This window comes from Pristiophorus japonicus, unplaced genomic scaffold, assembly GCF_044704955.1.
Source record: "Pristiophorus japonicus isolate sPriJap1 unplaced genomic scaffold, sPriJap1.hap1 HAP1_SCAFFOLD_340, whole genome shotgun sequence".
NCBI lineage: Eukaryota > Metazoa > Chordata > Chondrichthyes > Pristiophoridae > Pristiophorus > Pristiophorus japonicus.
In genome coordinates, this window is record NW_027253216.1 from 284,930 (window position 1) to 300,113 (window position 15,184).

Sequence of the window (15,184 nt, forward strand, 5' to 3'; positions counted from 1 at the left end):
GCAGAGCAGGCTTGAGGGGCCAAATGGCCGACTCCTGCTCCTATTTCTTATGTTCTTATGTTAACATAATGGCCCCGAAATTCCGGCGTGTCCGTACGGAGTGTGTACGGATCGGGGAAGGCATCGCAAAATCCAGTTTTCAGCGCACAATGCGCACGCACTTGACAGATCCCCCATCTCGGGAGCGAGGACATTTGTACGGGCAAGATTGCAGGATTTGCCCATGTCTTGCCCGGCAAATGTCCGAAAAACTCTTGCTCCTGATAAAAGCAGGTGCATAGCCGACTGTTACAGGCATAAGTGTTTAAAAACACACACAAACATAATAAAATTAAATTTAAAAAACACTTTTTATTGTTAAAAATCCTCCTCACTCCGGTAAATTTATTTTAAAACATAATTAAAAAAACTTTTTTTTTAAATCGGGAAAATATATATTTTTTATAAGACATAAATAACTTTAATTTAAATTAATATCAAACATGTGTATATTTTTTCTATTTTTGCTTCGAGTTTTGTGTGTTTGGGGGGGTGGTTTCTCACTCATAATGGGTTCTCCAACTTACGGAGTTCCCATTATTATGAATGAGAAAATACTTTACCTGGATTGGCTGCCCAGAGCCATGTGACTGCAGCTCCAGGCCTGCGCACGTCCTGATGTGCACGCTCTGTGACGTGCAGTCAGTGGAGGCCTCAGGACCGGGAACTCGTGTGGGCGCAGCAAGTTCTGATAAGTGCGCACCATGTTTCCCTTTTTTAGTCAATCAGCCGACCGGGATTTCTTGGCCATTAAATGAAGTCTTCAAACGGCTAGAGAAGCGCAGAGTACAAGTGACTGCTCACAAGTGCGAGTTATTTCAAAACTCAGTGGAATACTTAGGGCACAGAGTAGACAAAGATGGTTTACGTCCAACCAAGGGAAAGCTGGATGCAATCAGAAATGCACCCACTCCCAAAAATTTTACTGAACTTCGATCCTTTTACATAGAAACATAGAAAATAGGTGCAGGAGTAGGCCATTCGGCCCTTCTAGCCTGCACCACCTTTCAATAAGATCATGGCTGATCATTCCCTCAGTACTCCTTTCCTGCCTTCTCTCCATACCCCTTGATCCCTTTAGCTGTAAGGGCCATATCTAACTCCCTCTTGAATATATCCAATGAACTGGCATCAACAACTCTCTGCGGCAGGGAATTCCACAGGTTAACAACTCTCTGAGTGAAGAAGTTTCTCCTCATCTCGGTCCTAAATGACATACTCCTTATCCTTAGACTATGTCCCCTAGTTCTCAACTTCCCCAACATCAGGAACATTCTTCCTGCATCTAACCTGTCCTATCCCGTCAGAATTTTATATGTTTCTATGAGATCCCCTCTCATCCTTCTAATCTCCAGTGAATACAGGCCCAGTCGATCCAGTCTCTCCTCATATGTCAGTCCTGCCATCCCTGGAATCAGTCTGGTGAACCTTCGCTGCACTCCCTCAATAGCAAGAACGTCCTTCCTCAGGTTAGGAGACCAAAACTGAACACAATATTCCAGGTGAGGCCTCACTAAGGCCCTGTACAACTGCAGTAAGATCTCCCTGCTCCTATACTCAAATCCTCTAGTTATGAAGGCCAACATACCATTTGCCTTCTTCACCACCTGCTGTACCTGCATGCCAACTTTCAATGACTGATGTACCATGACACCCAAGTCTTGTTGCACCTCCCATTTCCTAATCTGCCACCATTCAGATAATATTCTGCCTTCGTGCTTTTGCCACCAAAGTGGATAACCTCACATTTATCCACATTATACTGCATCTGCCATGCATTTGCCCACTCACCTAACATGTCCAAGTCACCCTGCAGCCTCTTAGCATCCTCCTCGTAGCTCACACTGCCACCCAGCTTCGTGTCATCTGCAAACTTGGAGAAATTACACTCAATTCTTTTATCTAAATCATTGATGTATATTGTAAATAGCTGGGATCCCAGCACTGAGCCCTGCGGCACCCCACTAGTCACTGCCTGCCATTCTGAAAAGGACCTGTTTATCCCGACTCTCTGCTTCCTGTCTGCCAACCAGTTCTCTATCCACGTCAGTACATTACCCCCAATACCATGTGATTTAATTTTGCACACCAATCTCTTGTGTGGGACCTTGTCAAAAGCCTTTTGAAAGTCCAAATACATCACATCCACTGGTTCTCCCTTGTCCACTCTATTAGTTGCATCCTCAAAAAATTCTAGAAGATTTGTCAGCATGATTTCCCTTTCATAAATCCATTCTTAGGTAAGCCATTTAGGACTGAGATAAGGAGAAACTTCTTCATTCAGAGAGTTGTTAACCTATGGAATTCCCTACCGCAGAGAGTTGTTGATGCCAGTTCATTGGATATATTCAAGAGGGAGTTAGATATGGCCCTTATGGTTAAAAGGATCAAGGGATATGGAGAGAAAGCAGGAAAGGGGTACTGAGGGAATGATCACCCATGATCTCATTGAATGGCGGTGCAGGCTCGAAGGGCCGAATGGCCTACTCCTGCTCCTATTTTCTATGTTTGTTTGTTTCTATGACTTGGACCGATCCTGTCACTGCTTTCCAAATGTGCTGTTATTTTATATTTAATAATTGATTCCAATATTTTCCCCACTACTGATGTCAGGCTAACCGGTCTATAATTACCCGTTTTCTCTCTCCCTCCTTTCTTAAAAAGTGGTGTTACATTAGCTATCCTCCAGTCCATAGGAACTGATCCAGAGTCGATAGACTGTTGGAAAATGATCACCAATGCATCCACTATTTCTAGTGCCTCTTCCTTAAGTACTCTGGGATGCAGACTATCAGGCCCTGGGGATTTATTGGCCTTCAATCCCATCAATTTCCCTAACACCATTTTCTGACTAATAAGGATTTCCTTCAGTTCCTCCATCTCGCTAGACCCTCAGTCCCCTCGTATTTCCGGAAGGTTATTTGTGTTTTCCTTCGAGAAGACAGAACCAAAGTATTTGTTTAATTGGTCTGCAATTTCTTTGTTCCCCATTATAAATTCACCTGATTCTGCCTGCAAGGGACCTACATTTGTCTTTACTAATCTTTTTCTCTTCACATATCTATAGAAGCTTTTGCAGTCAGTTTTTATGTTCCCAGCAAGCTTCCTCTCATACTCTATTTTCCCCCAACTAATTAAACCCTTTATCCTCATCTGCTGAATTCTAAATTTCTCTCAGAAGAAAGTGGTCAGAAGAATGTGACACAGCATTCAAGGAGTGTAAAAGCAAATTGGTAGAGAGCACCATGTTAGTTCACTATGATGTATCTAAGGAGATCAAGCTAGCATGTGACGCCTTTCTGTATGGAATTGGGGCAGTGATCTCTCATGTACTACATAGTAGGGAGGAGAGACTAATTGCTTTTGCTTCACGCACTCTCAGTGCCAGTGAGTGTAATTATACACAGAGAAAGGAGAACTTTGGCATTGATTTTTGGGGTGAAGATTTTCCACAAATACTTGTATGGTCATAAGTTTACCATAGTTACTGACCATAAGCCCCTAACAGTAATCCTCCATCCAAAGTCCCCAGTTCCAACATTAGCTGCAGCCCGAATGCAGAGATGGGCTTTGATTTTGTCAGCATATACATATGATACTGAATACAGACTATCAGCTGATCACAGTAATGTTGATGCTATGTCTAGATTGCCTTCCCCATCACAAGTTACACCCGATAGGGAAGACGTGTTCTATTTTTCATACATTGATGAATTGCAGGTCACAGCTGAAGAGATTGGTAGAGCAACCAAATGTTATAGGTGTATGATTATATAGCAAATGGCTGGCCAAACCAGGTATGAGAGAGAGATATTCATCCATACTTCGTTCATAAGAATTAATTATCAGTGGATAAAGATTGTATCATGTGGGGAGCAACCGTAGTTCTTCCAAATAAGTTCAGGTCCAAATTATTAGGAGTACTTCATGACCAACACCTGGGAATGTGCTTAACCAAGAGTTTTGCACGCAGTTATTTATGGTGGCCAGGTTTAGATAAAGATATAGAGTACATCGTCAGTCAGTGTACGACATGTCAATCGGTAAGCAAGCAACCACCATCAGTACCATTACAGCCATGGAAATGGCCTCGCAGGGTGTGGCAAAGGTTACATGTAGATTTTGCTGAGCTAGAAGGACAACAATTGTTCATTGTGATTGATAGTCATCCGAAGTGGGTAGAGGTGTTTCCGATGCTGAAAATAACAAGTAAAACACTAGACAATTTGCGAAGATTGTTTTCTTCATATGGCCTCCCAGAAGAAATTGTGGCTGATAATGGACCACAATTTTGTTCAGAAGAACTTGCACAATTGACAAGGTGAAATGGTGTGAAACATACCAAAGTTGTACCATACCACCCTGCTCCAGAGTGTGCAGTACAAATTTTAAAATGTGCCCTCATTAAGCAAATGTTGGATCCAAATCTAAAGAAATGGCAGTTGTCATTGGCTCACAAACTAGTAAATTTTCTAATTGCTATCACAATACTCCTCATACAACTACTGGTAGAATACCAGTAGAGTCATTTCTCAAACGACAGCCACTAACCAGGTTCTCGTTGTTAAAATCAAACTTAGCACAGTCAGTAGAAGAGAAGCAATGAAGACAGACAGAGAATATGATAGAGCTAGAGTAAGAGAGAGAAGTGTGAAATTGAATCAGAAGGTTAGAGTGAAGAACCGTCACCATAAATGGTTTCAGTGGTTACCAGGAAGAACAGTAAAGATATGTGGCCCTCGTGCATATTTGGTCAAGAAGTTTGATCAAGATGCAAGCCCAGGGCATTTCTGAATCTAAAACCACAACCCAACTCGGGAGCAGCAAAGCAGCATTACATACGGCTTGAGGCCGAGGTCCAACAAAAAACCCGCGACCTGAAGAATAGATATTGGGTAGAGAAAGCACAGGAGATTCAGCAGCTGGCCGACAGCCATGACGAGCGAGGATTCTTCACCGCAGTCAAGACCACCTATGGCCCAAGTACCCAGGGCCCCACCCCACTGCTGGCCAAGGACAGAGAGGCACTCATCAAGGACACCGAGGCAGTCAGGACCCGCTGGAAGGAGCACTTCGAAGATCTCCTTAACCGAGACTCTGCCTTTGACTCGAGTGTCCTCGACTCCATCCCGCAGCATGCTACCCGCCACCATCTCAGCACAACCCCAGCCCTGCACGAGGTAGAAAAGGCCATCCGCCAGCTCAAGAACAACAAGACATCGGGAGCTGATGGAATCCCCACTGAAGCACTTAAAATATGGCGGAGAGTCACAATTTGCACGAATGCATGACCTCATCTCTCTCATCTGGAAGGAGGAGAGCATGCCGGGAGATCTCAGAGATGCAGTGATCGTGACCATCTTTAAAAAAGGGGACAAGTCCGACTGCGGCAACTACAGGGGAATCTCCCTGCTACCAGCCATTGGGAAAGTCATTGCTAGAATCCTCCTCAACCATCTTCTCCCTTGGCTGAGGAGCTCCTCCCGGAGTCACATACGGATTTCGTCCACTACGGGGTACAACGGATATGATCTTTACGGCGCGACAACTGCAAGAGGAATGTAGGGAACAGCACCTTGTACATGGCCTCTTTCGATCTTACAAAGGCCTTTGACACTGTTAACCGCGAGGGTCTATGGAGATCCGCCTCCGTTTCGGTTGCCCCAAAAGTTTGTCGCCATCCTCCACCTGCTCCACGATGGCATGCAAGTTGTGATCCTGACCAACGGATCCATTATAGACCCAATCCACATCCAGACCGGGGTCAAGCAGGGCTGTGTCATTGCGCCAAATCTTTTCTCAATCTTCCTCGCTGCAATGCTCCACCTCACACTCAACAGGCTCCCTGCTGGAGTGGAACTAAACTACAGAACCTGTTCAACCTTCGTCGTCTCCAGGCCGGGTCCATGACCATCCCAACCTCTGTCGTCGAGCTACAGTACATGGATGATGCCTGCATCTGCGCATATTCAGAGACTGAACTCCAAGTCATAGTCAACATCTTCACTGAGGCATACGAGAGCATGGGCCTTACACTAAACATCAGCAAGACAAATGTCCTCCACCAGTCTGTCCTCGCCACACAGCACTGCCCCCAGTCATCAAGATCCACGGCACGGCCCTGGACAACGTGGACCACTTTCCATACCTCGGGAGCCTATTATCAGCAAAGGCAGACATCGATGACGAGGTCTAACACAGCCTCCAGTGCACCAGTGCAGCCTTCGGCCACCTGAGGAAGAGAGTATTCAAAGATCAGGCCCTCAAATCTGGCACCAAGCTCATGGTCTACAGGGCTGTAGTGATACCCGCCCACCTGTATGGCTCTGAGATGTGGACCATATAAAGTAGACACCTCAAATCACTGGAGAAATACCACCAACGGTGTCTCCGCAAGATCCTGCAAATCCCCTGGGAAGACAGACACAGCAATGTTAGTGTCCTCAATCAGGCCAACATCCCCAGCATCGAAGCACTGACCACACTTGATCAGCTCCGTTGGGCAGGCCACATTGTCCACATGCCTGACACAAGACTCCAAAAGCAAGTGCTCTACTCGGAACTCCTACACGGCAAGCAAGCCCCAGGTGGACAGAGGAAACGTTACAAGGACACCCTCAAAGCCTCCTTGATAAAATGCAACATCCCCACCGACACCTGGGAGTCCCTGGCCAAAGACCACCCTAAGTGGAGGAAGAGCATCCGGGAGGGCGCTGAGCACCTCGAGTCTCGTCGCCGAGAGCATGCAGAAATCGAGCGCAGGCAGCGGAAGGAGCGTGCGGCAAACCAGTCCCACCCTCCCTTTCCTCCAGCGACTGTCTGTGCCACCTGTGACCGAGACTGTAATTCCCGTATCGGACTGTTCAGTCACCTGAGAACTCACTTTTAGAGTGGAAGCAAGTCTTCCTCGATTTCGAGGGATTGTCTATGATGATGATGGTCAAGATATTTGATCGTGGAAAGGTTAGGTTTGTTCAGATTGATCATATTTTACCTATAGATGTGGAAGGAGTTGAAAGTTGGAATGATTCAATTATTTCTGGTGAGTCAGATAGTCTTGTTAAGTAGAGTACCAGTAGCAAATCCTACATCAGATGTACTAGAAACAAGTCCACGAGAAAGTCAGAGTTTAAGTCCGAGTCCGAGTCAGGCAGACAAACAGTCTGAAGTTGTAGAGAGTTCAAATGTAGATCACGGTCATCCCTTGGAGAAAAACTCTCCTCAGGCTCAGCCTAGAATGAATCTTAAGTTCGACACCAAGTTTGGAAAGTTCTGTTCAAGAGCGAAGGTATCCTCTTCGGAACAGAAAGCCAGTGGTTCAGTTTGATTTGTAAATATGGAAAAATAAGTTCATAACTTTTGTTGTGTTTACCATGCAAGTTATGTATGATGATTATTTTGTTATGATTACTTCTTCATTAAGGAGGGAGACGTAATGCAGAGTTCCACGAGTGGTCTACTGCTCCGCAAGTGGACTACTGTGGTAATGCAACTACTGATGTAAATAATAATCACATGTTGACAGATGTTTCTGTGCAAAGAGCCATCTTGCGAAGTTTGTTTGCTCGTGATGTCATAAGAATATATCACATTCCGGGGAATTAGTGATGGGGAACATGGAGATGGCAGAAACTCTGAACAAATATTTTGTATCAGTCTTTGCAGTAGAGGACAATAACAATATCCCAACAGTGGATAGTCAAGGGGCTATAGCGGGGGAGGAACTTAACACAATCACAATTACTAAGGAGGTGGTACTCAGTAAGATAATGGGACTAAAGGCAGATAAATCCCCTGGACCTGATGGCTTGCATCCTAGGGTCTTAAGAGAAGTAGCGGCAGGGATTGTGGACGCATTGGTTGTAATTTACCAAAATTCCCTGGATTCTGGGGAGGTCCCCATAGATTGGAAAACTGCAAATGTAACGTCCCTATTTTAAAAAGGAGGCAGACAAAAAGCAGGAAACTATAGAGCAGTTAGCCTAACATCTGTGGTTGGGAAAATGTTGGAGTCCATTATTAAAGAAGCAGTAGCAGGACATTTGAAAAAGCAAAATTTGGTCAGGCAGAGTCAGCATGGTTTTATGAAGGGGAAGTCACGTTTTACAAATTTGCTGGAATTCTTTGAGGATATAGTAAACAGGATGGATAATGGGGATGTGGTGTATTTGGACTTCCAGAAGACATTTGACAAGACGCCACATAGGAGGTTACTGCACAAGATAAAAGTTCACAGGGTTGGGGTAATATATTAGCATGGATAGAGGATTGGCTAACTAACAGAGAACAGAGAGTCAGGATAAATGGTTCATTCTCGGATTGGCAACCAGTAACTAGTGGGGTGCCGCAGGGATCAGTTCTGGGACCCCAACTATTTACAATCTATATTAACGACTTGGAAGAAGGGACTGAGTGTAACGTAGCCAAGTTTGCTGACGATACAAAGATGGGAGAAAAAGCAATGTGTGAGGAGGACACAAAAAATCTGCAAAAGGACATAGACAGGCTAAGTGAGTGGGCAAAAATTTGGCAGATGGTGTATAATGTTGGAAATTGTGAGGTCATACACTTTGGCAGAAAAATATCAAAGAGCAAGTTATTATTTAAATGGAGAAAGATTGCAAAGTGCTGCAGTACAGCGGGACCTGGGGGTCCTGGTGCATGAAACACAAAAGGATAGTATGCAGGTACAGCAAGTGATCAGGAAGGCCAATGGTATCTTGGCCTTTATTGCAAAGGGGATGGAGTATAAAAGCAGGGAAGTCTTGCGACAGTTGTACAGGGTATTGGTGAGGCCACACCTGGAATACTGCGTGCAATTTTGGTTTCCATATTTACAAAAGGATATACTTGCTTTGGAGGTAGTTCAGAGAAGGTTCACTCGGTTGATTCTGGAGATGAGGGGGTTGACTTATGAGGAAAGTTTGAGTAGGTTGGGCCTCTACTCATTGGAATTCAGAAGAATGAGAGGTGATCTTATCGAAATGTATAAGATTCTGAGGTGGCTTAACAAGGTGGATGCAGAGAGGTTATTTCCACTGATGGGGGAGACTAGAACTCGGGGGCATGATCTTAGAATAAGGGGACGCCCATTTAAAACAGAGATGAGGAGAAATTTCTTCTCTCAGCAGGTTGTAAATCTGTGGAATTCTCTGCCTCAGAGAATGTGGAAGCCGGGACATTGAATAACTTTAAGACAGAAATAGACAGTTTCTTAAACAATAAGGGAATAAGGGGTTATGGGGAGCGGGCAGGGAAGTGGAGATGAGTCCATGATCGGATCAGCCATGATCATATTAAATGGCAGAGCTGATTCGAGGGGCCGTATGGCCTACTCCTGCTCCTATTTCTTATGTTCTTATGTTCTTATGCTGTCTCTGCCCTGGGAGTGTTTGATGGGACTGTGTTGAGAGAGCTTTACTCTGTATCTAACCCCGTGCTGTACTTGCCCTGGGAGTATTTAATGGAATAGTGTAGAGGGAGCTTTACTCTGTATCTAACCCCCTGTACCTGCCCTGGGAATGTTTGATGGGACAGTGTAGAGGGAGCTTTACTCTGTATCTAACCCCCTGTACCTGCCCTGGGAGTGTTTGATGGGACAGTGTAGAGGGAGCTTTACTCTGTATCTAACCACCGGTACCTGCCCTGGGAGTGTTTGATGGGACAGTGTGGAGGGAGCTTTAGTACGGATATTGTGAATTGTTGCTGATGTGGCTTTGTCTCTGATCTACCAAACCCCTCCCATCCCCAGGTGAGATTGCGTAGACTTTCTTTTGCCTGTCTGTGCAATTGTGCGCTTTGTCTTCAGTGGGAGGCAGTGAGTGGTGTGGGACAGAATACGACAGTTCCGACTGGGGATATTCAAGGAATGGCATAGATTGTGGCAATGGTTGCCTCTTTTACTGTTAAACTTTTTTCACTGTTTGCTGTCATCTGTAATGATCCACCTGTAGTGGCTGGTCAGTCCTCCTCAAAGTGACCCCTTCCACCCAGACATGCCCGCAGATGTATTGCAGAGCCCGGAAACACTGGAAGCACTGTTGGCTGAGCCTACCTCTGAGCCTGGCCTCTTTCCTTGATGCGCGCGCTATATGTGATTATCAAGATTAACTGAATCTGGATCATTTAAGGGGGGATTTTATTTTACCAAGTGTGGGTAAGTGGTTGCCCGTGAGGTCAGAGGTCCCTCAGGGAAAATTATGGGGAATGTGATTGGAGCCTTGATCAGTAAACTGAAGCATTACCTTCAGGCCGAACCTGTGGTCCATACTAACTCCGGCGCTAGTTATAGATCTCCTTGGACCATGAATATGGGTGTTAGTCAGTCCACTGATGATGCATTCCCCTCGCCCAGCCTGCTCCCTCCAACTCCTTGGCTTTTTCCTCATTGTCTTCCTGACTCCTTCTGTGACACACTTCCATCCTCACTTTCCACTGTGTTGTCTATGTGACACTGGGCACTTGATGGAGACATTGACCGGTGGTTGGGCGCTGAGGAGATTGACCACAATGGTTCCAGAGATGAGGGGCTTCAATTATCTGAAGAGACTGGAGAAGCTGGGGTTGTTCTCCTCAGAGTAGAGAAGGTTCATGGGAGATTTAATTCAGGAATTCAAAATCATAAGGGTTTTTGATGGAGGAAATGGGGAGAAACTGTTTCCAGTGGCAGGAGGGTTGGTCACTAGAGGACCCAGATTTAAGATGATTGGCAAAAGAACCCGAGGAGGAGATGAGGGAAAAAAAAATTACGGAAGTCAATCATCCCAGCCCCAGGACATCGCTGCAGGAGTTCCTCAGGGCAGTGTCCTAGGCCCAACCATCTTCAGCTGCTCCATCAATGACCTTCCCTCCATCATAAGGTCAGAAGTGGGGATGTTCGCTGATGACTGCACAGTGTTCAGTTCCATTCACAACTCCCCAGATAATGGAGCAGTCCGTGCAGCAAGACCTGGACAACATTCAGGCTTGGGCTGATAATTGGCAAGTAACATTCGCACCACACAAGTGCCAGGCAATGACCATCTCCAACAAGCGAGAGTCTAACCACTGACCCTTGACACTCAATACAATTACCATCGCTGAATCCCCCACCACCAACATCCTGGGGGTCAGCATTGACCAGAAACTTAACTGGACCAGCCACATAAATACTGTGGCTACAAGAGCAGGTCAGAGGCTGGGTATTCTGCGGTGAGTGTCTCATCTCCTGAATCCCCAAAGCCTTCCCACCATCTACAAGGCTCAAGTCAGGAGTGTGATGGAACACTCCCCACTTGCCTGGATGGTGCAGCTCCAACAACACTCGAGAAGTTCGACACCATCCAGGACAAAGCAGCCCGTTTGATTGGCCCCCCATCCACCACCTTCAACATTCACTCCCTCCACCACCGGCGCCCCCTGGCTGCAGTGTGCACCATCTACAAGATGCACTGCAGCAACTCGCCAAGGCTTCTTCGGCAGCACCTCCCAAACCCGCGACCTCTACCACCTAGAAGGACAAGGGCAGCAGGCGCATGGGAACACCACCACCTCCACGTTCCCCTCCCAGTCACACACCATCCTGACTGGGAAATATATCGGCCGTTCCTTCATCGTCGCTGGGTCACAATCCTGGAACTCCCTCCCTAACAGCACTGTGGGAGCACCTTCACCACACGGACTGCAGCGGTTCAAGAAGGCGGCTCACCACCACCTTCTCAAGGGGCAATTAGGGATGGGCAATAAATGCCGGCCTTGCCAGCGACGCCCACATCCCAGGAATGAACAAATGTGTATTCTTTTAAAATTCCAAGTTCCAAGTTCACATTTTTCAACTCTGTTGTCACAATTCTCCACATTTACCTTCCCACCAAATCCCCAGATCCCGACCTTCTCCCCAGATCCCCAACCCCACCAGCCCACCTTCCCCGAACCCAGGAAAACTGCTCCGGGCTGCAGGAAACCCTGTGTTGCCTGTGGCCTAGTCCTCCCACCAGCGGCTCCGAGCCCCCACACTGGCCTTTGCTGCGATTCCCAGAGCAGCCTGTTGCCGCGCTCACGTTCTCCTGCCCGCTCCTGATCAGTGATGGCGAAGTGGGCCGGGGTCGGGTCTAACACAGATCTGCCGGGCCTCAAGGTGAGCTGTGACCAACTGGATTTCCCCTTCGGCCCGGCTTAGAGTCTGGACTGAGAACTGAGCACTCTGTCGCTCAGAGCCCCACCCCTTACGCCTCTCCACCCCTCCCCCTTCACCCCTCCCACCACCCTGCCCCCTCTTCCCATCCCGCCCCTCCCTATCTGCCCCTCACCTTCCCCCCTCCTCCCCTCCGCCACTCCCCCAACTCCACCCCCTCTGTCCCTTACCCTCCTCCTTCCCTCCCGCCCTCCCCTCTGCCCCTCCCCATCTGCCCTCCCCCGTCTGCCCCTCCCCCAACCCCCCCCCCCCCCCCCCCCGTCCCTTCCCTCCTCCTGTTCGAACCCCTTCCCCTCTGTCTGCCTATTTAACCTGACGATGTTCCATAACCCAAGTACCTAAGGAGGACACAACATAACCCAGCCTCACGGACACTGCAGCAAGAGAAATTGGAATGTTTTTAACTCTCTCTCTCCTTCCCTTCCTCTCTTCCTCTGCCTCCGCCACATTCCCTCCTCCCTCCTCTCGCTCGCTCTGGCATATCTCTTTCCCTCTTACTGTTCCTCTGTCGCTTTTTCTCTGCTCCTCCTTCTCCTGCTCTTTCCCTTCCCTCTGTCTCCCACTCTCTTTTCTTCTCCCATCGCCCTCTTTCTCTCGCTCTATCTCTCTTCCTTCCTCCCGATATCCCTGCATTTCTCCATGTTTCCCACTCTCCCTCTCCCTCCCACCCCTGCTCTCTCTCCCTTCCCCACTCTCTCGTGCAATCTCATCCTCTTGCACCCTCTCTCCCCTCTCTCTCTCCCTCTCTCCCTCCCTCCCTCCCTCTCTCCCTCCCTCTCTTCCTCCCTCCCTTCTTCTCTCCCTCTCTACCTCCCTTCTTCTCTCCCTCTCTCCCTTCTTCTCTCCCTCTCTCCATCCCTCCCTCTCACTCTGTCTCTATTTCTCTCTCCTTCTCTTCCTCCCTCCTTCTCTCCCCATCTGTCTCCCGCTATCTCTCTTTCTCTTTCTCCCTCTATCTCCCCCTCTCTCCCCTCTCTCTCGCCCCCCCCTCTCACTCTCTCTCCCCCTCTATCTCTCTCTCTCTCCTTCTCTCTCCCCCCCTCTCTCTCTCCCCCTCTCTCTCCCTTTCTCTCTCTCCCTCTCTTCCTCGCTCTCTCCCCCTCTCTCTCTCGCTCTCTCTCCCCCTCCCCCTCCCCTCTCTCTTTCTCCTCCTCCCCCTCCCTCCCCTCCCTCTCTCTCTCTCTCTCTCCCCCCTCCCTCCCTCTCTCTCCCTCCCTCTCGTGCTCTCTCCCTCTCTCCCCCTTTCTCCCCCTCTCTCTCTCCCTCCTCCTCTCTCCCTCTCTCTCGCCCACTCTCCCTCCGTCTCTCTCCCTCTCTCTCTCCTCCTCTCTCTCTCTTCCTTTCTCTCCCCCCTCCATCCCTCTCTCTCTCTCTCTCTCCTTCTCCTTCTCTCTCTCTTCCTCTCACCCTCTCTCTCCCCCTCTCTCTCCCCCTCTCTCCCTTCCCCTCTATCCCACCCTCTCTTGCTCTCTCTCCCTCTCTCACCCTCTCTCTCTCTCTCCCCCTCCCTCCCTCCCTCTCTCCCTGTCTCTCTCTCTCTCTCTCTCTACCCCTCCCTCCCTCTCTCCCTCTCTCTCTCTCTCTCCCCCTTTCTCCAGGTGTGCGTCTGGACCGAGTACGAGGGGGACGTCAGAAATACAAGCGACGCCTGGATGCGGAGACCAGCTCCTACCTCACCCTACAGCTGCCCACACCGGCCAAGAGGCCACGTAAGCATTGACGTAGTGGGCACTGACTTACTCAGGGAATCCCTCGGCAGTTCTCACACGTAGCAGTACACCATACGCAGCTCCAGTCGCATCCCATCCCAGCGCAAAGCGATTCAACGTTCAGCTTCACCACTCAAAATGTGGCTGCTACTGGCAGTGAGCCCACTGACCCAGGACCCACTGACCCAGGACCCACTGACCCAGGACCCACTGACCCAGGAACGACTGACCCAGGACCCACTGACCAACGGACCAACTGACCCAGGACCCACTGACCCAGGACCCACTGACCCAGGACCCACTGACCCGGGACCCACTGACCAACGGACCAACTGACCCAGGACCCACTGACCCACGACCCACTGACCCAGGACCCACTGACCCACGGACCAACTGACCCAGGACCCACTGACCCAGGACCCACTGACCCAGGACCCACTGACCCACGGACCAACTGACCCAGGAACGACTGACCAACTGACCCACTGACCCAGGACCCAGGAACCAGGACCCACTGACCCACGACCCACTGACCCACGGACCAACTGACCCAGGAACGACTGACCAACTGACCCACTGACCCAGGACCCACTGACCCACGACCCACTGACCCACGGACCAACTGACCCAGGAACGACTGACCAACTGACCCACTGACCCAGGACCCAGGAACCAGGACCCACTGACCCACGACCCACGGACCAACTGACCCAGGAACGACAGACCAACTGACCCACTGACCCAGGAACCAGGACCCACTGACCCAGGACCCACTGACCCACTGACCAACTGACCCAGGACCCAGGAACTGGGATCCAGGACCCACTGACCCAGGACCCAGAACCAACTGACCCACTGACCCAGGGCTCCCTGACCCACTGACCCAGGGCCCACTGACCCACTGACCCTCTGACCCACTGATCCACTGATCCACTGACCCAGGACCAACTGACCCACTGACCCATTAGCCCACTGACTCACTGACCTAGGACCCAATGACCCAGGACCTACTGACCCACAGACCCAGGGCCCACTGACCCTCTGACCAAGGACCCACTAACCCTCTGACCCACTGACCCCAGGACCCACTGACCCACTGACCCAGGGCCCACTGACCAACTAACCCACTGACCCAATGACTCAGGATCCACTGACCAACAGACCCACTGACCCGCTGACCCACTGACCCACTGACCCAATGACTCAGGACCCACTGACCTGCTGACCCAGGACCGACTGACCCACTTTACCAGGACCCACTGAC

At 49.2% G+C, this 15,184-nt stretch overlaps 1 protein-coding gene across 7 annotated transcripts in view; it reads left to right on the top strand.

Moving 5' to 3' along the window:
- LOC139250046 (steroid hormone receptor ERR2-like) overlaps positions 1-15,184 on the top strand; it is a 294,985-nt gene that overhangs the window by 156,793 nt on the left and 123,008 nt on the right. For all 7 annotated transcript variants that reach the window (XM_070872610.1, XM_070872614.1, XM_070872613.1 and 4 more), the window contains one exon: positions 13,810-13,920. In XM_070872610.1, coding sequence (XP_070728711.1) covers positions 13,810-13,920 — 111 coding nt within the window. The remainder of the gene's footprint in view (positions 1-13,809; positions 13,921-15,184) is intronic.